The 27,705-nt window shown below is 44.0% G+C and overlaps 1 protein-coding gene across 2 annotated transcripts in view; it reads right to left on the reverse strand.

Annotated features, from left to right (window-relative positions):
* The window catches only part of LOC121583140 (SH3 and multiple ankyrin repeat domains protein 2-like), a 74,731-nt gene that overhangs the window by 12,607 nt on the left and 34,419 nt on the right, over positions 1-27,705 (reverse strand). Inside the window, exons 3-9 of one of the 2 annotated variants that reach the window (XM_045225047.1) lie at positions 18,383-18,517; positions 18,080-18,161; positions 15,709-15,717; positions 13,944-13,964; positions 12,131-12,237; positions 11,866-11,993; positions 8,760-11,297 (exon numbers count right to left, since the gene is read on the reverse strand). In XM_045225047.1, the coding sequence (XP_045080982.1) occupies positions 8,760-11,297; positions 11,866-11,993; positions 12,131-12,237; positions 13,944-13,964; positions 15,709-15,717; positions 18,080-18,161; positions 18,383-18,517 (3,020 nt within the window). Of the gene's footprint in view, positions 1-8,759; positions 11,302-11,865; positions 11,994-12,130; positions 12,238-13,943; positions 13,965-15,708; positions 15,718-18,079; positions 18,162-18,382; positions 18,518-27,705 lie in introns of those variants that run through there. The other variant, XM_045225046.1, reaches the window with a different exon arrangement.

Raw genomic sequence — 27,705 nt, forward strand, 5'->3', positions numbered from 1 at the left:
TCTCCCCATCTTAGCAACTGTTGTATCAACATGTTTTTACCATGACAGTTTACAATCCAGGGTGACTCCATGCAGTTTAGTCACCTCAACTTGCTCAATTTCCACATTATAAGATTTAGTTGAGGTTTAGGGTTTAGTGAATGATTTGTCCCAAATACAATGCTTTTAGTTTTTGAAATATTTAGGACTATCTTATTCCTTGCCACCTATTCTGAAACTAACTGCAGCTCTTTGTTAAGTGTTGCAGTCATTTCAGTCGCTGTAGTAGCTGGCGTGTATAGTGTTGAGTCATCCGCATACATAGACACACTGGCTTTACTCAAAGCCAGTGGCATGTCGTTAGTAAAGATTGAAAAAAGTAAGGGGCCTAGACAGCTGCCCTGGGGAATTCCTGATTCTACCTGGATTATGTTGGAGAGGCTTCCATTAAAGAACACCCTCTGTGTTCTGTTAGACAGGTAACTCTTTATCCACAATATAGCAGGGGGTGTAAAGGCATAACACATACAATTTTCCAGCAGCAGACTATGATTGATAATGTCAAAAGCCACACTGAAGTCTAACAAAACAGTAACAGTAACAGTGACGGATTCTGTTTACGAGAAGAATGCCGACAACCAGGAACACACACGAACACACACAAACACACACACACACACACACACACACACACACACAATACATTGCATGTAGAAAAAAAAACTCAGAGAGCACTGAGGCCGGAGGGAAGCTTGCAGCATTAAGTCCACAGAGCATGTCGTAATGTGATTCACTCTCTATATCTGAGTGTGTGTGTGCGTGTTTAGAGAGTACATCTATGTGCATGCGTTCATACAAGTCTTTTGGTAGTTGAACTGTACACAGAACAACAATGCAACATATCGAGGAAGAGGATTATACAGTATTTGAGGTCAGCTCAGCTGGGAATAATCATTATGAAGTGATTATTACTCTCATGTCCAGCAGTTCATTTCAGAAGAATACCATTTGACCATCTGGCTTCAGCATCACAGTATCCTCAACTCACAAAAAAATATACCTAGCACAAACATGCAGTGGGCTTGAGACTCAACACAAGAGGGAGAGAAGACAGAACCTAGATCTGGTTTGCAATCTAATGTAAACATTTTTTTTTTACGAACAGTGTAGTGTGTAGTGTACATATCAGCCCCCCACGGACCACAGAGATTTGTGCAGCGCCAGATGGAGTGATGGATCGATGGGGAGATGGATGAAGAGGCGTATGGAGTGAGAGCAGGGACACACAGGGCAAACCCATCACCTCCCCCCAAAACACACAACTATGCTCCATTCCATTCAGATTAACACCCTCATTCAATTCCCCCTCTAAACTTCCTTCTGTGGTTCCATACTGATCGGGCTCTGAAGGGCTGCAATGCCTGCTAATTCATCGACTAATATATGTGTAGAAGTCATTTAATATACTGTAATTACACTCCTAAGTATGGACAAAACCAGAAGACACGGCAGCCCTTGACGACCGGGTTGGTTGTCCCCTCTTTCCCTCGTACTATATGGATAACCCTGAGGGAAGTTAGGGAGGGGAAGTGAATTGGGAAAGGGCGTTATTTGGCCCAAATGGAATTGGGCCAATGTGAAAGCACTCAGTCCCTCCTCTGGACCTGTAGCACTTTGCACCATGGGTAAAACTTACAGCTTGTTTTTTCAGCACCAGCTTTTCCACAGGAAGTCATCGTGATGGAGTAAGGAGGATGGAGTGAGAGATTGAGTGAAACAGAGGACACATGAAAAGATGAGACACAACGACAAAACACATGGAGAGACACAATCACGCACGCACACACACACACACACACACACAGAAAGGGGCAAAAAGTGAGAAAGAAAATGTGACAAAATGCAGTGAAGAACAAACATACGTCCTTCTAAACTGACAACTCACGCCAATGTGATTCCCTGCTTGTGTAGATGGGAAACAAAAAATTAACTTCACAGTCATAATTTCCTCTAACAGTCATAGTCTGGTCTATTTCACATATACTGTGCATGCCCCTGTACTGTATATGCCCCATGAATGCACTTGAGCAGCTTTGCATAATAAAAAGTTGATGCTTCGTTATCTGACCCACTGATCCATTTCTAACTGATCAATACTTTGCTGTTGAACCTGTGATCACAATCAATACCATCAGGCTGACAAGGTGGGATGAGGGTGTCAATAGCCTACTGTGCCAGAGCAAAACACCTCCTTGACCACACACATGGGCACGCACACACACATGCAGACACACCACACACATATGCATGTGTGCGCTCATCGCACACACACACCAAACATTATCCAGCAATGATACCAGAAATTATATTTTCTGACTTGCTTGCTTATCGAGTTTAATGACCAAGCTTTCGCTCCAACCTTCCATAGTAGATATAACAGCCCAGAAGCTGAATGGTTTTACTGTGTATAAATGGCTCAGCTTTGACTGTGTCATTAGAGAGCATACACAACATCATCTGAGCCATTTTCTACAGAGTTAGTACTGGATGCTTGAACTTATTAGTGCAGTGAAATGATATTTTATTTTTTAGTTAGTACTTTTTACCCCTTTTTCTCCCCAATTTCGTGATATCCAATTGGTAGTTACAGTCTTGTCCCATCGCTGCAACTCCCGTACGGACTCGAGAGAGGCGAAGGTCGAGAGCCATGCGTCCTCCGAAACACGACCCCACCAAGCCGCACTGTTTCTTGACCCACTGCTCGCTTAACCCGGAAGCCAGCATAATAATCGACCGAAGTCAGCGTGCATGCGCCCGGCCGCCACAAGGAGTCGCTAGAGCGCGATGGGACAAGGACATCCCAGCCGGCTCATGGATCTCCCAGTCGCGGCCAGCTGCAACACAGCCTGGGATCGAACCCGGATCTGTAGTGACGCCTCTAGCACTGCGATGCAGTGCCTTAGACAGCTGTGCCACTTGGGAGGCCATAGTGCAGTGAATTTAACCATTATAGATATACTGTACTGTACACATGCATACACATACGAATGCACACAAAAACAGTCAAGAGACTCTTTCTCCATCTCACCATACACCATCACACATGCACGCCTGCACTCACACACAGAATCACACACTTAGTCTCACAAACACTCCGATATGTTATGTAACCGTGGCCTAGTAAAGGAGGTTGCACGTGATGTGGATGTGCACACTGTGATGACACTGAACCCTACTGAGAGTTAGCCCCCCCTCGACACTATAATCGGACTGACATCACTCCGGCGAGCCTCAAGGCTGCTCTCATCAACTCGTTGCTAGGCAACCCCTTTCGTTCGCTGGCACACTAATCTGTGAACCTAAAAGACAGGGATAAAAATTGAAAGGTAAAAAAATGTAAGAATGCTAAAAAGGAGGAAGTGCAAATCTGGGCTGGTTCTGCTGTGCTGAACGCTTAAGACGGAGAGAGACTGTTTCTTATGACCCTGTCTAAGTCAGAGAGAGAGAGGGGGAGAGAGAGAGAGAGAGAGAAGGGGAACTGAGACAAAAAGAAAGAGACAGAGAGAGAGAGATACAGAGATATAAAGAGAGATGGAAGGCCCGAGAGAGAGACAGAGAGAGAGACAGAGAGAGAGAGAGAGAGAGAGAGAGAGAGAGAGAGAGAGAGAGAGAGAGAGAGAGAGATAATATAGGCCACCCTCTCTTTCATATCCATCTGCTCCATGCGCTCAGATACAGGGCACCTTGCCCCTTCTGCTACCTGCTCCCTCACACGCTTCCTCACTTCAACTGTTCTATATGATCTCTCTCCTTCCCTCAGGCTGTACTATGCAGTACAGTGCCACCTTTCCCTTTAACCTACAATATGTAGTATATCGGTTTTCCATAAACAAGTTTTTTTTTTTTACTCAGTGAAACGGCACGTTGTCGCCTCTATCCAATCATGTGGACTCTGACTCAGTCAATATCATTGGTCCAACTTATTCTAATCAATCAGCTTGAAATGGACAGAATATGCCAGTCCCGAACACCTAACTCTTCCCTCACCTCCAACCTTTCCTTAGCCCCTATCTCTTCTGTGTTTGCAGATCTGTGGGGAACCAGAAAGCTGTAAGCAATATAGCGGAAGGAAGCTCTGGTCAGTCCATTGGAAGGATAGGTGTAGTGTAAACCATCACCATATCATTTACTCATACCTAGTCCACAAACAGATCTGCAAACACTGGATAAATATTAATATCCGGAAATAAATAAATAATCTCACTACAATACATTTTAATAGAAAGTTAGCAAAAATAGATAAGATCTTGCTACCATGGAAAGGACAATACCTGTCTATTTGTGGAAACATCACCCTGATTAACTCTTTAGTCATATCCCAGTATACCTATTTACTTATGGCCCTGTCTACACCTAATGACTTGTTTTTTAAATTATATGAGCAAAAAATATTCCACTTTATTTGGAACAGCAAGCCAGACAAAACTAAACAGGCCTATTTATATAATGAATATGAACTCGGAGAGCAGAAATGATTAAATATGAAAGCATTGTACCTCTCACTAAAGGCTTCAGTCATACAAAAGCTATACTTAAATCCGAAATGGTTCTCTAGCAGATCAGTAAGAATGGCTTACCCCGTGTATAAGAATGGCCTTTTCCCCTTTATTCAGATTACAACCTCTCACTTTCGGTTATTTGAAAATGAAATTATCTCCAAAATATTGCTATTTTTAAAACAAGCCATAGAAAGCTGGTTGCAATTTCCCTTTAATCCACCAGAAAAGACAGAACAAATATTACAACAAATAGGACTGGTGGAGTTATGTCACACATGCAGTTAGCATAAATATATGGAAATGTCTGCTCTATCCAAAATTACAACCAACTGATTGCAGCATTACCGCAAAAATGGAGGAGGCAAGTGGAAGGGGGAGAAGGTAAGGAACTTGTCTGTCAGACCTGCATTAAACACCAAAATTGGTTAAAGAAAATTGTGATGAATAAAAATGTATTCACTATTATTCTACAATGTAGAAAATAGTAAAAATAAAGAAAAACCCTGGAATGAGTAGGTGTGTTCAAACTTTTGACTGGTACTGTATATATACAAAACAATATATATGTGGGATTGGAAATGATGCAGACAATTACATTGATAGAAGCCACAGTCTATCTGCAATATTAAAGCTGATCTACCCCCTAAAAATAAAACTTTAATTTAAAATTAATACACTGGAGAAGTAACTGCACTAGGCTGGGAGAGTGTTTTTTCAACCAGGTAGCTATATAGGCCACTCTCTCCCTTCTGGCTCTTTATTTTTTTTTATTTTTTTTTTATTTCACCTTTATTTAACCAGGTAAGCCAGTTGAGAACAAGTTCTCATTTACAACTGCGACCTAACCAAGATAAAGCAAAGCAGTGCGATAAAAACAACAACACAGAGTTACATATGGTGTAAAACAAAACATAAAGTCAAAAATACAACAGAAAATAGAAAATATATATACAGTGTATGCAAATGTAGCAAGTTATGGAGGTAAGGCAATAAATAGGCCATAGTGCAAAATAATTACAATTAGTATTAACACTGGAATGATAGATGTCCAAGAGATTATGTGCAAATAGAGATACTGGAGTGCAAATGAGCAAAATAAATAACAATATGGGGATGAGGTAGTTGGATGGGCTAATTTCAGATGGGCTGTGTACAGGTGCAGTGATCGGTAAGGTGCTCTGACAACTGATGCTTAAAGTTAGTGAGATTTTTGCAGTTCGTTCCAGTCATTTGCAGCAGAGAACTGGAAGGAAAGGCGGCCAAAGGAGGTGTTGGCTTTGGGGATGGCCAGTGAGATATACCTGCTGGAGCGCATACTATGGGTGGGTGTTGCTATGGTGACCAATGAGCTAAGATAAGGTGGGGATTTGCCTAGCAGTGATTTATAGATGGCCTGGAGCCAGTGGGTTTGGCGACTAATATGTAGTGAGGACCAGCCAACAAGAGCGTACAGGTCACAGTGGTGGGTAGTATATGGGGCTTTGGTGACAAAAACACATTCTCTAACACATTCCATAGTCAAACACTGAGGACTCTTTAATCTATTAGACCTAACAGCTCCCAGAAAAACCTCAACGCTACAGGGCACCCTCTTGTCTTATCTGTCATAATAAAAACCTAACACATGCCAATAAATAAATAAAGCTTCTTGAATTGAAATGTATTTGAATGGAATTCTCAGAGGCAACAGAAAAATATATTGTCTCTCTCTAGTCAGCAGGAAGCAGATTGTGCAGTCAACCTTTCTACCTGTTCTTGATTATGGTGATACTATTTATCAAAGTGCAGCTGCCTCTACTCTTAAACCTCTGGATGCCGATCCAATCGTTGATGACTTTGTTTTGTACAACACCCCTCATTTTGACGTCACCATTTGCTTCAATGATGGCAGTCTCAGACTGAATTATGTAGCAAACATAGAGCAGTGGAAGAATTCATTTTAAGTCGTCAGGCAACCATTTCCTGTCAACACAAGAGCAGAAACCCACCGCTAACCTCCTATTAGAAATAGAGCAAAGAGCCAACCCCTCTTACTTAAATACTTCCACCCCCTTCCATCCTCATCTTAATTAGATACAGACAGGGGGAAGAGGAGACAGAGATAAAGAGAAAGGAGGAGGACATATATATTTCTCTTTTTCCTCCCCTTTACACCTGAGCGATGAAGGATGGTGCATTTCATACAAAATGCATGTGACCCGTGAATAATTTAACATATTTTTTTATTCTTCATTACGAAAGAGGAAGGACAGTTTTAAAAAGCATGAGCTACCTGAAAGAATGCACACACACACACACACACACACACACACACACACATCAGGGTTGGGGTCAATTCGAAATGAAGGCTGTCAATTCAGGAAGCAAACTGAATGTATTAATTCATTGAAAAAATGACATCTATCTTCAATGACTTCTCAATAAAATGAAAATGAGAAGCTATTTATTTAAAGTTTTTCCATAAAAAAAAAAAAATTCAAATCACTTTCGAATTGACTGCTTTCAATTAGAATTGACCACAACCCTGAGACGCACACACACATGCACGCACAGTCTCATCACCTTGTTGTGATGTCTACTAAACACCTTCCCCTCTCAAATTGACAAAACAGGACAGAACATCCAAGATAATGTAAAACTCAGCAGCATCCACACCATGGCATGACCCTCGGCTGATTCTGCTGTGGAAGGCCTAGTATTTAGCACTACTAAGCCTACTGCCACCATTACATCAACTACGGCATCAACCGTATTGGCAATGGCCAGAGCTCCAGCTGGCACAGCATGTTTATGCTCCCTCCTCAATAAGACCATTGACATCTCAGAGTCTTTCTAACTTGGCTAATACCCCTTAATGGAGGTCCAACATAACATACACAATGCACACATGACCTATGGCATAAACATAATGTCAGAGGCTTAGCTAGCATTGTGGATAAAGCTAGCCATAGCTATCATTGTGGCTCCATCGCAATGTAGTTAGCACTTAGCTAGTGTAGCATTGTGGCTAACGTTACATGCAAAATTCAGATGACTTAGCTAGTATTGCAGCTGAAACCATCTATAACAGCGAGTGCATTTTGAATGCCTTTGATATTGTAAGTAGAAAATGTGCACCAATATTGAATTTTAAAAGCCTGTTACATTAAATAAAGTGCCCTTTAATATAAACCACATGGAAAATGTAATACATCTGATTTATAATATGAATAAAGACTTGCAAAAAAATCTGCATTGTCCACCGTCATGTTTTTCTGACTTCTAGGAAGATTTCAACCCACTTAACCCAAACATTTTTAGTTTTGTGGTAGAAAATTGAATGCTAGAAATGTTTTCACAATTTCATTTTTTGTGATGCTTGCATTCAATTACCCCTCCCTGTAGCACACATCAAGCTTCCCTTCCCCCTGTCACAAAGGGATTTACAGCTGATTTAAGACTAAATATGTAACCCAGTTACGGTCAACAATGTTACTTTAATTGGCACTTAATTGGCACTTAGTTACTCTAGTAATTTTAATCTATTTTTTCTTTAGAATGTTTTTTATGAAGTTGAACACCTTGGGCTATGACAGAATGTTAGAATTAGAAATACAAATGTAATAAAAACGTTATTTCTTGTTTTTAACCAAATTACACTACCCAAAAGGCACTCTATTGGTGGAATGACCCGGTAGCAGGTGTCTTAGGTGTCCCCTAACTGCATCATTAGGGCTAACTGAGGAAATATTCCAGAAAGTGGAATTATTTACGAGAGGATGGGCTAGAGCAGGGTATTCCAAACCTGGTCCTGGTGTCCCCCCCTGGGTTCACGTTTTGGTTTTTATCCTAGCACTACACAGCTGATTCAAATAATCAAAGCTTGATGATGAGTTGGTTATTTGAATCAGCTGAGTAGTGTTATGGAAACAACCAAAACGTGCACCCAGGGGGGGTCCAGGACCGAGTTTGGAAAACCTTGGGCTAGAGTAGTACTTTAATAAGATGACAGTAGCTAGCTAGGCTTATGTTCCCAAATGACTATTGGTTGGTTGCTGTTTTAGAGGGAATATTTGATCAGCAAATGGATATATAAAAAGAGAAAATATAGACATTCTAACATTCTTAATGCCCGCAGCTTGGCTCTTTGGAGATGGAGGGTAGGGGTTTGTTTAAAGGTCAAAGGTTAGAGGTGTCAGTGTAAGTGCTAAAGGTCAAAGGTAAAGTAGATTTATGTGTTACCTGGTTCCAAAGCCACCCCTGGCCCCTGTGGTGGGTGAGTCCAGGGAGTCCCCCGGTTTGGGCCGGTGCATCTGTGATAAGATGGAGCTCAGCTCGTTGATAACCGTGGCCTTGGGGTCGGGCGTGGGTGGGCTCCTTAGCTCCGGGGGTTCGCCCCACAGCTTGGACGACCGATGGGTGGGGGTCCAGGGGAGGTCCGGGGGGGACATGGACCCGGGTGCAGGGGGAGGGGGCGCCCCGAAGGAGTCCAGGGATTCCTCCATGAGGACGTCGTGGTAAAGTGCAGTGTTCTTGTTGATGACGGGCTTGTTTTTTGGCTTGGGGGGAACTGGTGGTCGGTCGTCAAGGTAAGCCTGGCCGTCAGTATAGACCATAGAAGTGTTCTCCAGGGCGTTGTTGTACCCGCCCTCCGACGACAGTATAGAGATGCTGGAAATTGTGGAAACGGTGCTGGTAGTCTCCATATGGGGGTCTCCACTGCTGCGACTGTCTACCTCCTCGATGCCTGAGTCAGTGACACCTTGCTCAAAGCCACCATCGGGGTGCGGAGGGGGGTAGGAGGGTGGGGGCACGCAGTTGGATACCCCGCTCCCCCGTCTGAACTGGCCGACAGGGGGCGGGGCGTGGGTGTAGTAGGAAGGTGGATGTGGCCCCCTGGCCCCCATCCCGTTGCGTCTCTCTTGGTCCCGTTGCTTGAGCAACTCAGCGATGGTCGTTGCCTGGTCCTCAGGGATATCAATGCTGTTGGCGAACTCCAGCGGCGGCGGCAGGGGCTCGGAGAAGACAAACTCCTCCACCTCTTCGATGTCCACCGAGGCCAGTGGGGGAGGGGGCATGCGGAAGGGCAGCTTGACTGGCTCGTCCACCGATCCCCCAGCCGTGATGCTCTTCCCCCGCGGCACTGGGGGCAGGGGTTTGGTACTGTGGCTGTTGGTGGAGGGGTTTGGCTGGTTGGGGTCTCTCAGTTCGCTGGGGATGCTGTTGTCCTGGGCTGGTGTGTTCTCCTGCCCCCTGTCGTCCCCCTCTGGGCTGTTTTTGGTGTGCACCATCAGCAGCCCGGCCGCTTTCTGCGGTTGTGACGTGTCCACAACGTCGATCTGTATGCTCTTCCCATCCTCCGCCGCCTGCTGCCTCTCCTCCCTCGCTCCGTCCAACTCGTACTTCTGCTCCGTCATCTGCCTCCTCAGGCCCCCCCCTCTGCCTCGCCCCAGGGTTGTCGTGGAGGTGGCGAAGCCCACCTCAATGCTGGAGCGGAGCTTGGTATTGATGAAGAGGGGCTGATTGAGGCCAGGTTTGTGGGGGTTGGGGGGGAGGGACTGGGGGGCATCGCTCTTGGGATGCGGTTGAGGTTGAGAAGGGGGTGGGGCTTGCGTCGCCATGGTCATTTGCGTCTGCTCCTTCATGGCTCTGTCCCGGGCCGCCAGCGCCAGGGCGAGGGGCGAGTTAGGGTCCAGGGCCTTACCCGTGACGGGGTGCATGTAGCCCCCTCCTCCGTTGGAGCTGTAGGTGGCCGGGAGACTGACGGGGCTGTCCAGGTTGGGGTACTGGCCGGTACGCGCGGTCAGGGGCTCCCTCACCACCTGGCCGGGCTCAGGGGTGTTAAAGTCTGTCACGTTACCCCCACGGTCACCCCCTTCTTGGGACCGCAGCAGGGTGGCGGCCGGCGGGGGCGCCATTATCCTCCGCAGGTGCTCGTCGTTGCTGAACATCCCCTCATCGATGGACTTGGACTGGCGTAGGCGCGGGGCAGGGTCTCCCAAGTCCTCATCCCCCATGTCGGTGGAGAGGAAGCTGGGCGAGTTCCTCCGCGCCTCCAGCCTTTTCTCCCGGTCCCTCACTGCCCCTGCGATGGCAGCCGCAAAGGGGTTGTTGACAATTGGGTCTTCAGGCCTCAGCCCCCTGCCCCCTGCCCCAGGCGTTAATGGTGGGTGTTCGGGTGTGGTGGGCTCGATCTCCATACTGCTGCCCTGGCTGCTCTTTCCACTGCTACTGGTGGACGGCTCCTTGACGATGATGGTGGGGATGGGAATGGACGAGACGGTCCTCTCAGTGGGTGTGGTCGGCATGGAAACGGCGCCTGAGGGCGGGGCGCAGCAAGTCTTCTCTGGGCTGTCCTCCACATTGGGCTGCTTGACCAGCATGCCCTTCCTCCTCGCTGGCTTGGCGGGCACGTACAACGCCTTGTTGCCAACCTCCGAGTACGGGTTCTCGGGCACGGGCGCCCGTCCTCGGCTTCTACTATCGTACTGTTCTGAGCTCTGGCGGTGATAACCTCGCCTTAGCGTCCCTACATCTAACGTGCGGTTGCCTAGGGTAGTGGCGTTGGAACATTTTCCAGCGGAGTTGAGGGTGAGGCCCGGTCGGGTGGTGCCGTAGCCCCGTGGCGTGGGGGAGATGGAGGGAGAGTTGTAGGAGGAGGGGGGCGACGGGGGGGAGATGGCCGGGGGAGGGGGGATGTCCTCGGACGTGTCTGGCATGGAGAGGCTGCGGGTGAACTTGAGCGGGGGAGGGGTGAGGAGCGTCTTCTCCTCTTCTGTTCTACCTGAGAGAGAGAGAAATAAAGAGAGATAATGAGAGATGGAGAGAGAGAGAAAGAGATATCTGTCAATTTTACATGTGTGATTCTATTCCATTTCACCTTTCTTATCGAGATACATTTTGGGGATAGTTCACTTAACCTTTTTAATTCTGTAATCAGTTTTAGGAAGTTGTCTATGGGTCAGGTGTGAGGATTGCCTTCTATGTTCCAGATATTACAAAGTATGCTCAAGCTACTGCATATACTGAAGTTACTATCTACTGAAGCTAGCGCAGTCATAACACACAGACCTGCCTTTGGGCTACTATTGGCTCTGAGTGGCGTGATGAATTGGATGGACCATAAATATAATTAGTTTCTATTAAATACTATTGCTTCATCATAGACTGTGGTTTCAGTGTATGGGTAATGGGTTATAATATTGTCGCCTCAGAGCACAATTTGGCAAGTGGATCACTCTAATTTCTCCATTATCACACTTAATGAAGCCAGTTACTCTCTGAAGTGAACTCTCTGGAAACGGTAATCATGGTAAAGTGGGGCCATACATTAGACACACACACACACACACCTATGGACTTCTGTCTCCTCATGGTGCCACCCTTGGCAAGTATGCCCAGGAATGCCCCCCCTCTAGGACTGCCTGGCACGGTGGGTGGTACCACTGCCACACCACCCTGGCGGTCGTACATGGACTGTAAACCAGAGTTGGGTAGGGTTAGAGTTTGACATATCCACAAAACAATAAGTATTGACCAATTCCGTACTGTACATTGCTTTAGATAGAAACGTCTGCTAAATAGCATATATTATACTGTGTGGAGTAACTCACATTCATGTCAGTAGGTGTGACCAAACAGCGGCTGGAGGGGCGTGGCTTAATGGTGGCCACCTTCATGTCCACAGCCTTCTGGGAAGGTGACACCTCGTCCACTTTATCTGCAAGACAAACCCCACCCTCTATGAGTGACAGGGTAAATAGGGCGGGACTTCCTTAAGCCTAAAAATGTAATGGGTAAAATGCGTTCGCAAGCCAGTCATTTTCATGACACCTTCCTCAATTTCTAAACTAAACTGAGGCTGAAACTGAGAAAAAAGGAACACAATAAAATAAAATTAAAAAACATGTAATTTTGGGAAGAGGCCAGCCTTGGAAGCCGTGCAAGCCTTTAAGCTTATATTATGTAATATTTAGTTGTATTCGTTTTTGTAAAGCCTCCATGCATTTGGGGATGTTACTGTACTTAGAGTGACTTGAAAACATATCCTCTTCTTCTGACCATCTACACACAGAGGGAAGAGAGTGGATTCAGCCTTAACCAGGACATATTAGTAACAACCTCTAACACACACACACACACACACACACAGAATCATATGAACATACACACATATTCTGACACTATGGGTGACTTCTTCTATTTTCTGAGGCATGATGTGTATAGGTTCTGTTTCCAATGCCACTTCAGTTAATGAAACCACTCTAACTTCATCCATACCCCATGCAATCTGTTATGCCGTCTAGATCCTGCTATATAACATTATTGCCTATATGTTGCCAATCTGTCCATTCATATGGGATTGAAGACTGCAGATTTATTCTAATTCATGTTGCAGGATCAACAAAACAGATGGCATGAACTCATGTTTTTACAGACCAGGTTTGAGATGTGAAAACCTCTGACACTCTTTGATTTTGGGGTGAACTATCCCTTTAATAGTTCTTGAGTTACCTGAATAAACCAAAGTTCAATGTTTCACATATGTGACTATTCATATTTCAAACATAAGCAATGTTTGAAATACAATACCATGTTATCACGTTATTGAGTCTGTGATGCCCATTCAATATGCACAGAGATTAGACTGGAATAAAATCATGCATTCTCATTGGTGCAAACAACTCCATTCAATGACAAATCAACTTACTACTGTAAGTTACAGTACTTGTTGTCAGGGTTGGGGTCAAGTCCATTTAATTTCCAGTCAATTCGGGAAGTGCACTGATATTCCGAATTGGAATTTAGTTTACTTTCTGAATAGTCAGTCGGTATTCACGTAATAATCAGAAATTCCCCTCGACCACGGCCACAAATTGGGGTAAACCAACATTCTTTCCTATTGACCCCCATTGTAAAAGAGGCAACTTCGATGTTGATTTTTTGTTATACAGAAATAACAAAACATGCTGAAAAGCTGCTGTGTTGTTCACAGTACATGTAGCCAGGTCAAAAATCCCGACCTGCGGTTTCGTAATGCTCCCACGTAGGGAAATAGACAGTGGGAAATGTGGAGACGCGGTGTCCAAGTAGGCTACACATTGCAATGTGTGCAGAAAACATTGAATCACAGGTAAGACATTTAACTTGTTTAGCACAATTTGAATGGAACTGACACCAAACCCTGCTTGTTGTACCAACTTTATCATGCAAATATTACCAGACAATGACATACTGAGTAGGTATCTTTCTCAGGGGGAAAACACATTTGTAAATTATACAAAAACACTTTGTAAATATAATAACAAAATATTGTTAATACAGTCAATAAAACCAAGACACAAGTCAGTGATTTGTGGGTTAGTGCTCAAGTCATCCATCCAACATACTGGACTTTGTGTGAAACATGCCTACGTAACTTACCACCTGTCTTTTTCCTTAGTGTGGCTTGGGAGGGATAGAGAAAGAGTGCTCTGTATTTGATATGTGTATTAGACTCGGGTCTGATGAAAAGTACACTACATGGCCAAAAGTTTGTGGACACCCCTTCAAATTAGTGGATTCGGCTATTTCAGCCACACCCGTTGCTGACAGGTGTATAAAATCGAGCACATAGCCATGCAATCTCCATAGACAAACGTTGGCAGTAGAATGGCCTGTACTGAAGAGCTCAGTGACTTTCAACGTGGCACCGTCATTGGATGCCACCTTTCCAACAAGTCAGTTCGTCAAACTTCTACCTTGTTAGAGCTTCCCCGGGCAACTGTAAGTGCTGTTATTATGAAGTGGAAAAGTCTAGGAGCAACAACGGCTCAGCCGCGAAGTGGTAGGCCACACAAGCTCAGAAAACGGGACCGCTGAGTGCTGAAGCGCATAGTGCGAAAAATGTCTGTCCTCGGTTGCAACACTCACTACCGAGTTCCAAACTGCCTTTGGAAGCAACGTCAGCACAAGGACTGTTCGTCGGGAGCTTCATGAAATGGGTTTCCATGGCCGAGCAGCCGCACACAAGCCTAAGATCACCATGCGCAATGCCAAGCGTCGGTTGGAGTGGTGTAAAGCTCGCCGCCATTGGACTCCGGAGCAGTGGAAACGCGTTATCTGGAGTGATGAATTACGCTTCACCATCTGGCAGTCCGACGGACTAATCTGAGTTTGGTGGATGCCAGGAGAACGCTATCTGCCTGAATGCATAGTGCCAACTGTAAAGTTTGGTGGAGGAGGAATAATGGCCTGGGATTGTTTTTCATGGTTCGGGTTAGGCCTTAACGCTACAGCATACAATTACATTCTAGACAATTCTGTGACTTTGTGGCAACAGTTTGGGGAAGGCCCTTTCCTGTTTCAGCATGACAATGCCCCTGTGCACAAAGCGAAGTCCATACAGAAATGGTTTGTCGAGATTGGTGTGGAAGAACTTGACTGGCCTGTACAGAGCCCTGACCTCAACCCCATCGAACACCTTTGGGATTAATTGGAATGCCGACTGCGAGCCAGGCCTAATCGCCCAACATCAGTGCCCAACCTCACTAATGCTCTTGTGGCTGAATGGAAGCAAGTCCCCGCAGCAATGTTCAAACATCTAGAGGAAAGCCTTCCCAGAATAGTGGAGGCTGTTATAGCAGCAAAGGGGGGACCAACTCCATATTAATGCCCGTGATTATGGAATGAGATGTTCGACGAACAGGTGTCCACATACTTTTGGCCATATAGTGTACATTATCTGCATGACAAGCATGTTATATGTAAATGTCGAGCAGCATTTTGTAAATGTAGTATTAGCATTTTGTAAATGTATATGCATGAAAATCAAAATACCACATTTGTAATGAGCAGCCATACACTGACATGACAGCAATAAACAGCAAAATTAGTAGTCGAATTCATGCATGTGTCAACTGAGATCAGGGACGTACTGTACAATAGTGACATTGGCCTGACACGTTTCAGTTCAGCAAGAGCTCTCTCTCTCTCTCTCTCTCTCTCTCTCGCTCTCTCTTCACCTCTCCTCTTCTCTCTATCTCTACAGCTCCCCTGTCCCTTCATGTATCTGCTCCTCTCTTTCTCGATCTCTCTCTTCCTTTCCTCCCACTGTGTTCATTCAGTAGTGTTATTGATGTGTAAAGTGTGTCTCCTGTTTCCTACCTTGCACATAGTGTTAATTTCGTCAACAATAACTATGATGAAAAACACTTGTCAACTACCTATTTTCCTGACAAAAACTATGACAATAACGAGATAAGAGGCCCTGGAATAAAACTATGACAAGTTACTTTTCATTTTAGTCAATGAAAATGTGACGAGATGAGAATTCCACGTGAGACTAATGGACATTTATTTTGACATGAAGTTCAGTTTTATACTGTATGTTTTGTCCAATCCTAAGCATGCATGCATACATCATATTTCATGCAATCCTCTCATTGGTAGAATTGACATCTTTCAGTTGCCCGGTCTGACTGAGCTGATCTGCCTGGCTCTCCCACAGAGCTCCCAGGCGGTCACTTCAGTCATTAGTCAATCTTTTGAACTGATGCGAAGCAAGGACACTTGTCTTGTAAGTAACCTAAATTAGAAACAATGTTTACTCTCTCTCTTACTTTCATGTAGACTATTTTTGCTCTGATCACATCAGAAGATCTATTTTCCCATGTGCGCTGTTATTCATTCATCTGTGCTGCAGCTCTTGCGCCACGGTCCGCAAATGCGAGTTGCGGTTGCTTTTTTCCTATGGGAAAAACAAATGCTAATTGTTGAATATTAGGAGTACAGTAATACTTCTGGCATTTTTGTAAAGCTCATTCTTCCCTTTTCAAGGAAACCGCTGTTATTTACCCCCTTGACAGTTATGATGGAGACAAAATCAGAGCTGTAAATTGTTAAACCTGTAGCCAAGGCTTTATAGCCTATATGGTTAATTATGAATGGCATTGGTTACAATCTGCCACAATATCAATGTTGCCAGCTAAGTTATACAAGGGGATAGTAGGCCTAGTTGGACAAGACTATCTGCATGTGCACATGATGGAAGTTAGAGGTAGCCTCAATATTCATTATTTAAAGGTGCACTATGCCATTTCCTGGTTGCTAAAATTCTAATAGTTTGCCTAATTTCATTTTATGTGACAAAACAAGTAAGTATAGTATAGATAATCATTGTACCATCTACAACACTGTGAAATATATTTTCCATAACCAAAAATATTGTATTTTCAGCTGTTTGAAGCTGGTGTACAAAACCGAAAGTAAAAGATGCAAAAACTAAACTTAAGAACGGGAAGCATAGAAATAGCACACACAGAACAGATCTACTGCTTCATAGACTTGCTTTCAAAGCGAATGACAGATCTATATCTCAGTTTTCTATGTGAATTTGGTCAGGTAACCCAAAAAGTTACATATTGTAGCTTTAATAGATAAAAATGCACTGACTATTATGTGACTAAAATGGCTGTGACTAAAACTACACTAAAATTGTCCCGAATTTACCTAATACTAACGAAGGATGAAATGACTCAAATGTGACTAAGACTAAAAGGTATTTTAAGACTAAAACTACATCTAAAATAGCGGCCAAAATTAACACTGCAAGTTTCATCCCCATTCTCCCTCTCTCTGTTTCTCTCTCTCCCTATGCCCTGTCTTTCCTCCTGGTCTCCTCTCTCTCTCTTTTCTCTCTCCCTGGTTCCCTCCCATTTTCCCTCTCTGTTCCTCTCTCTTTCTTCCTCCTCCTTCTCCTTTTCTTTCTCTGTCTCTCTTTCCCCTAGCTGAGTTAGCAGGGTGGTGCTATAGCGTAGCGTGCATCCCTAGCTGCCCACCAGTTTCTCCTCCTCTCACCAGTGTTCTAGAGCAACCCGTCTCAGAAGCGCTGACTGTTCCCTCTGTCAGAACACATTACCACCACACTGCACTCCCATTCCACACATGGGCCCTCAAATAAGATCTTAGGCCACCACACATTCACCCATACACACGTGCATACACACACTCACAAACGCAGACACATATTCACACACGCAGATGCACGCTCTCACACACAGACACATACACACACACACACACACACAACCGTGTCTGTGTTTCTAACTCGAAGACACTAATGCAACTCTAATGCCATCTTTACAAATAGCCAGCTCCTCGTTTCCATGGTAGTTACGCTAAAAAAATCTGTGGAGGTATTTTCACAAACGACCACTCCTCATGCAATGACGCAGCAAATCACTGGGAGAAATCCGTAATAAATAATAGCAAAAATATGACAATCTAAAATAATACATGGTTAACATAATTAACAGCATGTCTTGGTTTGAACCAATGGGCTTGACACTACAGCTTAGCTTCACAGGTTCAAAAGATGAATAAAACGTCAATGAATCAGCATGTTGAATTAGTTGAATATTAGATGTACTTCCCACACCAGTATGCGACATACTGTATGTTCAGCTCCACTCCTTACCTTTACTGATTCCCACTAAATAACAAACGAATAGGAACAGAAGGGAAAGATCGATAAGAGGGCGTGGTTAGAGAGGCTTGTGAGAGCCTATCAGATTGCTCCTTACCTAGTTCTTCCAATTCAGAGGTCATAGACTTGGAGCGCATAGACAGGGCGGTGGTGGGGGCTCTCTTTGGCGGTGGGGGGCTAAGAGAAAGAGCGAGATGGAGAGACAGAGAGAGAGTGAGAGAGAGATAAAGAGAGAGAGAGGCAGAGACATAACAAAGGAATTTGGCCTTTATTGGCACATTTCAACACCCAAAATCCATTTAGCATTTTTGCATAGCGTTGGTTGTTGGGGCACCATTGTGCTACTACCGAGGTGGTGCGTACCTTTTTCTACCATAACGTGGTGTAGGGGTGTAGTACCTTTTTTGCGTGCGGTATCCTCAGGGTCCATATTCCTGCTGACCGTTACCACTTTGATGATGAGGCTGTTCCCTGCATGACGGATCATGTTGACCACCTGCCTGTGGCCCACCTTCACCACATTCTCCTGGTTCACCTAACAACACACACAACACACACTCTTACAATACACATATTTATAAACTCAGCAAAAAAAGAAACATCCTCTCACTGTCAACTGCGTTTATTTTCAGCAAACTTAACATGTGTAAATATTTGTATGAACATAACAAGATTCAACAACTGAGACATAAACTGAACAAGTTCCACAGACATGTGACTAACAGAAATGGAATAATGTGTCCCTGAACAAAGGGGAGGTCAAAATCAAAAGTAACAGTTAGTATCTGGTGTGGCCACCAGCTGCATTAAGTACTTCTGTGCATCTCCTCCTCATGGACTGTACCAGATTTGCCAGTTCTTGCTGTGAGATGTTACCCCACTCTTCCACCAAGGCACCTGCAAGCTCCTGGACATTTCTGAGGGGAATGGCCCTAGCCCTCACCCTCCGGTCCAACCGGTCCGAGACGTGCTCAATGGGATTGAGATCCGTGCTCTTCGCTGCCCATGGCAGAACACTGACATTCCTGTCTTGCAGGAAATCATGCACAGAATGAGCAGTATGGCTGGTGGCATTGTCATGCTGGAGGGTCATGTCAGGATGAGCCTGCAGGAAGGGTACCACATGAGGGAGGAGGATGTCTTCCCTGTAACGCAATGACAACAAGCTCAGTCCGATGATGCAGTGACACACTGCCCCAGACCATGACGGACCCTCCACCTCCAAATCCATCCCGCTCCAGAGTACAGGCCTCGGTGTAACGCTCATTCCTTCGACGATAAACGCGAATCCGACCATCACCCCTGGTGAGACAAAACCGCGACTCGTCAGTGAAGAGCACTTTTTGCCATTCCTGTCTGGTCCAGCGACGGTGGGTTTGTGCCCATAGGCGACGTTGTTGCCGGTGATGTCTGGTGAGGACCTGCCTTACAACAGGCCTACAAGCCCTCAGTCCAGCCTCTCACAGCCTATTGCGGACAGTCTGAGCACTGATGGAGGGATTGTGCGTTCCTGGTGTAACTCAGGCAGTTGTTGTTGCCATCCTGTACCTGTCCCGCAGGTGTGATGTTCGGATGTACCGATCATGTGCAGGTGTTGTTACACGTGGTCTGCCATTGCGAGGACGATCAGCTGTCCATCCTGTCTCCCTGTAGCGCTGTCTTAGGTGTCTCACAGTACGGATATTACAATCTATTGCCCTGGCCACATCTGCAGTCCTCATGCCTCCTTGCAGCATGCCTAAGGCACATTCACGCAGATGAGCAGGGACCCTGGGCATCTTTCTTTTGGTGTTTTTCAGAGTCAGTAGAAAGGCCTCTTTAGTGTCCTACGTTTTCATAACTGTGACCTTAATTGCCTACCGTCTGTAAACTGTTAGTGTCTTAATGACCGTTCCACAGGTGCATGTTAATTAATTGTTTATGGTTCATTGAACAAGCATGGGAAACAGTGTTTAAACCCTTTACAATGAAGATCTGTGAAGTTATTTGGATTTGTACTAATTATCTTTGAAAGACTGAGTTTATATCTGTGCTCTAACACACACACACAACAGTATAACACAATACAGTTGTGACGGTGTGAATTTGGTCTAGTAACCATGGAAACCTCATCCATTCAGAGATTCCAGATCTGTGTGTGAGTAAAACCATGGCAACAGTAACCACAGGCACCACGTTCACTTGGGGGGGAGAGAGAGAGAGAGAGAGAGCGAGAGCGAGAGCGAGAGCGAGAGTGAGAGCGAGAGCGAGAGAGAGAGACGCCCCTGATGCCTCCTAATCTCATTATAGCTGCTAGCCTAATTTAATCTGGGCCCTGCTCCTCTCAACTCTGCCAAACCAGGTAGACAATCATTATGACTGCAGAGACACTGGGATAAAAATACAGTTACTAGTTAGGCATTTGCCCTAGATATAGAGAGGAGGGGGGAAAGAGAGTAGGGGAGAGAGAGTGATGAGGAAGAAAGAGAGACGAGAGGGAGACTAAAGAAGAAAGACAGGAGGATAGGAATAGAGGGGACAGGGAGAGAGGGGGAGAGAGCGAGGGAAGGGATCCCAGCAAACATGCCCACATTGGCACGATGTGGGCTAAAATATTGGCCCCATGTAGGCTGCCAACATTGGGCCAATGCGCCTTTGCGCATCGGCTCCACGTTGGCAACCAAGCCATTTGCTCAGTGTGGGCAACCCATATCTGGTGGGCAACCCTCACTTTAACTGAAATAAGACCAAAAGACATACCCACATTGGCACGATGTGGGCCCAATGCAGGCTAAATATTGGCCTTATGTATACTGCTCACTTTGGGCCAATGAGCTTTTGTCTATTTAATAGGAACTTATTTATTTAGAATTTGTTCATTACAATTTAATTCAATGCATAAATTGCATAATTTTCAAGCCTTAAAGGTATTTAGGGAATTTGATACATTGTATCAGAAAGACAACCAAGTTGTTACTATTATAAATTTTTACTGAAACTGTTGAGTTTTTAAAAATGTAAACAAATGGGGATCACAAAATACAAAAACTGGAACGACATTCTCAGTAATGGTTGCACAAAAATAACTGTGTGCAACCACACCCCCCAAATTTTGAATGAGCGCCCGCCTCTAGCTGGGCTTGGTGTGGGCTATCCTGTGCTAGGCTTGGTCTGGGCTAGCACCTGTTGGGCTTGGTGTGGGCTGGCCTGTGTAGGGCTGATATGGGCTAGCCTGTGTTTGGCTATTCTAGGCTAACCCGTGTCGGGCTGGTGTGAGCTTGGTGTGGGCTAACCCGCATTGGGCTTGGTGTGGGCTGGCCCATCTTGGGCTGGTGTGGGCTAGCCTGTGATGGGTTGGTGTACGCTATCCCTTGTTGGGCTGGTGTGGGCTGGCCTGTGTTGGGCTGATCTGGACTAACCTGTGTTGGGCTTGTTGTGGGCTAGTCCGTGTTGGGCTGGTTTGGGCTTGGTGTGGGCTACTGTGCCCACCTTGCCCATTGAATACCCACTTTGATGACACAGTGGTAGCAATACATGGTTATAACATCTACATAAAAGACAGGAATGCCACTGGGGGTGGTGTTGTTGTCTATATTCAATGCCACATTCCTGTAAAGCTTAGAGAGGATCTCATGTCAAATACTGTTGAAGTAATATGGCTACAGGTTCACCTGCCTCACCTAAAGCACATTCTTGTGGGAAGCTGCTATAGACCACCAAGTGCTAACAGTCAGTATCTGAATAATATGTAAGAAATGCTTGATAATGTATGTGATATCAACAGAGAGGTATATTTTCTGGGTGACCTAAATATTGACTGGCTTTCATCAAGCTTCCGACTCAAGAAAAAGCTTCAAACTGTAACCAGTGCCTGCAACCTGGTTCAGGTTATCAGTCAACCTACCAGGGTATTTACAGACAGCCCAGGAATGAAATCATCCACATGTATTGATCACATCTTTACTAATGCTACAGAAATATGCTTTAAAGCAGTATCCAAATCCATGTAGTGATAACAATATAGTAGCCATATCTTGGAAAACCAAAGTTCCGAAGGCTGGGCCTAGAATAGAGCATAAGAAGCCATACAATACGTTTTGTATTGATTCCTGTGTTGATGATGTAAATAATATTTGCTGGTCTGTGGTGTGTAATGAGGAGCAACCAGATGCTGCACCTGACCCATTTATAAAATTGCTTATTCCAGTTAGTAATAAGCATGCACCCATAATGAAAATGAATGGATTGATAAGGATTAGAAAAATTTTATGATTGTGAGGGAATGGCAAATAAGTCTGGTTGCACAACCGATTGGCAAAAGTACTAAAAATTGAGAAATCATGTGACAAGCAACTATACTATGAAACAAAGATAAATGATATAAAGAATGATAGTAATAAGATTTGGAGCACCTTAAATTAAATGTTGGGAAAAAAGGCAAACTCAGCTTCATCATTCATTGAATCAGATGGCTCATTCATCACAAAACCCACTGATATTGCCAAATACTTTAATGTTTTTTAATTGGCAAGATTAGCATATTTAGGCATGGCATGCCAGCAACAAATGCCGACCCTACACATCTAAGTATAACTGACCAAATTATGAAAGATAAGCATTGTGTGTGGAAGAGGTGAAAAAAGTATTGTTGTCTATCAACAATGACAAGCCATCTGGGTCTGACAACTTGGATGAAAAATTACTGAGGATAATAGTGGACGATATTGCCACTCCTATTTGCCATATCTTCAACTTGACTTGGACTCTAGATGAGAGACTCGTGAACAATGCAAGTCAGTACTGGGATAAGTTTTTGTTGTGCATTCTGTCAGATAACATGGAACAGGTGGCATTGTAACATAGAGATAGTAGTTTAATACAGAGGGCTGAATGCGTTCTAGAACGGCTGCGTCATTTGTACGTTACTGTAGTACTACAGCTAAACAATTGTAATCAGAAACAATGTCATCAGGTGGTGAGGCTTTCGTTATTAAATTTGGTTACAAGAACCTGCAGTATAATGCCAGTGGCAAAAAACGAAATGCTGTTTGCAAAACTTGTGGAATTAACATTAAAGATGCTGGTGCAACTACATCTAACTTCATCTAACATTTGAAAACTCACCGCGAAATGTCAGTTAGGCTAGCTAGCTAACAACGTTACAATGTGGTTAGACTAATAATAGCCTGTTTAGCAGATGCCAGCTTGATATAGCTAGCTTTCTTGTGTGTCATCTTGTAGCTAACTGGAAATGTATTACTGTCTAATATTTCTCGAATGGTTAAGAGGTGGGTTGTCAGATAGCTAGGCCTACTTGTTAGCAGAGATTATTAAATTACATCTCAGCGATATGCATATCACTATGGGATTGAATATACTTTCTGTTGTAGCATGGTCCTAGGAAGTAACTTAGTATAAAACGAGAGTTCAAAGCATGCAACTTCTTGGACATTTCTGCAGAAATGTCCCATAGACCATATATATTTGTTTGTGTCCTTGTACTTCCATCTCAAGTCAGCAACAACTATCCATCATGTTGTTCATCTGCAGGTTCACTGAATTCTGCAAAGCAAAGGTGGCCAGCACAGGGACAGAAGGACAGAGCAGCATTGACTCATTCTTGACCAACACAGGTGTCCATGTGTACAGCCAGGGCCACCCCAGGCAGAAGGCCATAACAGAGGCTATACTGCAAGACCTGATCATTTCCTGCAACCTGCCTATGTCCTTAGTGGACAACCCTCATTTTAGGCATTTCATGTCAGTGGTAGATGACAAATATAGACCAGTAAGTAGGCCCACGTTGACCAGGCGCCTGCATGACTTAACACTGAACAAAGAGGCTACAATCAAAAGTGCCCTAGAGAAGACAGAATCAGTGTCTGTCACTGTAGATATATGGACTGACAGGACCATGAGGGGCTTCATGGGAGTAACGGCCCATTACATGGCCATGGAAGAGAAAATTACTCCCAGACTGGAGTCAGTTCTGTTGAGCTGTGATAGGTTCACAGGGTCACACACTGGGGAAAGAATCAGTGATAGATTTGAAGTAATATGTGATAATATTGGCATAAAACATAAATTAGATTATTTCATATGTGATAACGCTGCAAATATGAAAATGGCCTTTACAGTTTGTTTCCCCAAAGCAAGCAATGATCATGATGATGATGATGATGATGTGGATAACCCCAGCCTATGTTAAGAATTTGGTGAAGAGTACAATGCTGATGTTGAAGCTATCCAAACCAACTGCAGGCAACAGCGCTTACAGTGCTTTGCCCATTCATTACAACTGGTGATTAGAGATGGACTAAAGGAAACAAAAATCATAAACAGTGTGATGGCTAAGGTAACTAAACTTTGCAGCTTACTACATACTACCTGTGGTCTGAAAGAAGCATTTGAAGCTGAGTTCGGAGCCAATCGTAGTATCCCTGCTGCTGTGTCTACCAGATGGAAATCCATCCTCCGGCTTGTTAAAACACTCACCAATCTGAATCAACAAAGCCTCAATACTCTACTTGAGGCCCAAGGACACAAGTAGCTCTGCTTATCACCAAGGGAATGGAGCCAGCTATTGGAGCTAGTGGACATTTTGGACCCTTTTGTGCAGGCCACCGACCTTACTCAAGGGGAGAAAGTGGTGACTCTCAGTGCTGCCCTTCCTTGTGTACTGTCACTCAACTATCATCTGCAAAGTATACTGAGCACAAGTCGTCACCTAGTCAGTCTAGTAAAAGCACTGCAGCAGTCCCTCAAACGTCGATTCCATGGGGTGTTTGTGAATGTCAGAATAGAGCACTCGGATGAACAGGCAACAAAACTTCCATTTGGTGACAATGTATACATAATGGCTGCACTGCTGGACCCATCTTTCTGCCTGTTCTGGCTTGATCATGATGTCCTCATACCACATGAAGATGAAGCTGAATTGAAGGAGAGTCTGATTGGTAGGTACAATGCATTGCAACATGCAACGTTATCTATGCCACTTGCATTCAAATAATAATGATTTGTTTTCATGTATAATGTATCCTGTTATATTCTTGATTATATACATCATTTTATGAATTTTTTTCAGACCTTGTTTTCACTGAGGCACGGAAAGTCACTGTTACATAGAGCAGTAGTGGAGAAGAAGAAGAACAACCACCTGCCAAAACCTCCAGACTGTTCTCTGGCTACCGCAACAAGATCAGCAAGAAGAAAGGAGACATACAGTCATCTGTCAGAGCAGAGATTATTCGCTACATTCAAGTATCTTCTGATGAAAATGAAGTTGATTGTTGGATTTTTTGGAGAATCCATGCGAAATACTTTCCAAGGCTCAAGCAGGTAGCAATGACAGTGTTGGCTGTGCCTGCCACCAGTGCCCCAGTGGAGAGAGTGTTTAGTCATGGAGGCCTCATCATGCGCCCTCATCGTGCCAGGCTCAGCGCAAGAACGCTGACAGATTTGATCTTTCTGAAATGTAACCTGTCTGCAACAGAAATGTTCTCTGTCTTAGGGCACAGGATGTAATTTGCTACTTGTTACAGGAAATTGTGTTTCTGTTGTTAAGTGTCCAGGTCAGTAAGTATATTTTAGATATATAGAACACTTTAGTAGTGCAGTTATTGAACAGTTGTCAGTCATTTTAGTTTACATGTACACTTTCATTTATCTTCCCTCACCTACAGATGTTCTGTTTGTGTGACTGAAGTGAAAGATAGACAATGTCTGCCACAAAATACCATGCACTTTAAAATGTTATGTTAGCTTTTTTTCATATCCGGTACAGTTACTTTTATTCATGTAAACTGTCTACATTTTAAAAGAAATTTTATTTTGATTTAAATAGTGCCTGGTGTGCTTTCTTTCATACAAGTATGGACTAATGAAGGGAGTCTCTTCAAATAATTTACAAGGTTTATAGACCTAACCCACAGCAAGCAGAAAGCCATTGCCAAAAGGGACTTGACTTGACTTAGACTTGGCCCTAAAAGACTTGAGACTTGACTTGGACTCTACCCCAAAGACTTGTGAACATCTCTGGTATCTACAGTATGTATGTGGATGACTCAACACTATACACGTCAGCTACTTCAGTGAGTGAAATCACTGCAACACTTAACAAAGAGCTGCAGTCAGTTTCAGAATGGGTGGCAAGAAATAAGTTAGTCCTAAATATTAAAAAAATTCAAAGCATTGCATTTGGGACAAATCATTCACTAAACCTTAACTAAATCTTGTAATGAATAATGTGGAAATTAAGGTGAGTACACTGCTTGGAGTACCCTGGATTGTAAACTGTCATGGTCAAAACATGTCGATACAACAGTATTTGTATTTATTAAGGATCCCCATTAGCTGATGCTAAGGCAGCAGCTACTCTTCCTGGTGTCCAGCAACATTAAGGCAGTTGTATACAATTACAGATATTACATGACATTACATTTCATAACACTGTCTGTCCATAATAAAGCGCTGCTCTGCCTTTTTAACAACACTCTTAACGAGGCAGGTCCTACAGGCTCTAGTTTTATTTCACCTGGACTACTGTCCAGTCGTGTGCTCAGGTGCGACAAAGAGGAACTTGAAAATTACAATTGGCTCAGAACAGGGCAGCAATGCTGCCCCTTAAATGTACACGGAGAGCTAACATTAATAATATGCACGTCAATCGCTGATGGCTCAAAGTAGAGGAGAGACTGACTTCACCACTACTTGTTTTTGTAAGAAGTATTGACATGCTGAATGCACCGAGCTGTCTGTTTAAACTGCTAGCACACAGCTTGGACACCCATGCATACCCCACAAGACATGCCACCAGAGGTCTCTTCACAATCCCCAAGTCCAGAACAGACTATGGGAGGCGCACAGTACTACATAGAACCATGGCTACATGGAAGTCTATTCCACATAAGGTAACTGATGCAAGCAGTAGAATCAGAATAAATAAAACAGATACAAATACACCTTATGGAACAGCGGGGACTGTGAAGAGACACACACACACAGGCACAGACACACGCCTACACATACACATGCTAACACACGCACTCTACACACACGTACACATGGATTTTGTAGATATGTGGTAGTAGAGTAGTGGCCTGAGGGCACACACTTAATGTGTTGTGAAAAGTGTTGTGAAATGTAATGTCATGTAATATTTTTTTTATTGTAAATAACTGCCTTAAAAGTGTTGTGAAATGTAATGTCATGTAATATATTTTTATTGTAAATAACTGCCTTAATGTTGCTGGACTCCAGGAAGAGTAGCTGCTGCCTTGGCAGCAGCTAATGGGGATCTTTAATAAATACAAATACATTTGGCCAATGGGGTCATGTTTACTGAGAATGGAAGTAAAAGGAGGGGAGGAAGAGGGAGAGTGGATTGGAGAGTCACACAGACACTGGGTATAACCTGACCTAAGATCATCAAATTAGGTACATTGACATGGGTTGTCAATGGGTTGGCACAACTTGGCAGAGGGACTGCCAGGGCTGGGGCAGATGTTCCCCTAAACCCCATATTAGAGTAAGACAGCTCTGTTTCTCTTTGTTTTGATTACTTGGATTCCCGGATTCTCCATTCCTAAAGTTCTGATGAGATTCTCAGAAGTGGGTACCAGCAGGGTTGGGTAGTAACAGATTACAAAAAAACTAACAAAATATTGTAATCAGATTACAGACACTTTTGAAAAACTAGATGATTACTTCTAGGATTACTTAAACATTCTGAAAGGATGTTTG

This window comes from Coregonus clupeaformis, chromosome 15, assembly GCF_020615455.1.
Source record: "Coregonus clupeaformis isolate EN_2021a chromosome 15, ASM2061545v1, whole genome shotgun sequence".
Classification (NCBI taxonomy): Eukaryota; Metazoa; Chordata; class Actinopteri; order Salmoniformes; family Salmonidae; genus Coregonus; species Coregonus clupeaformis.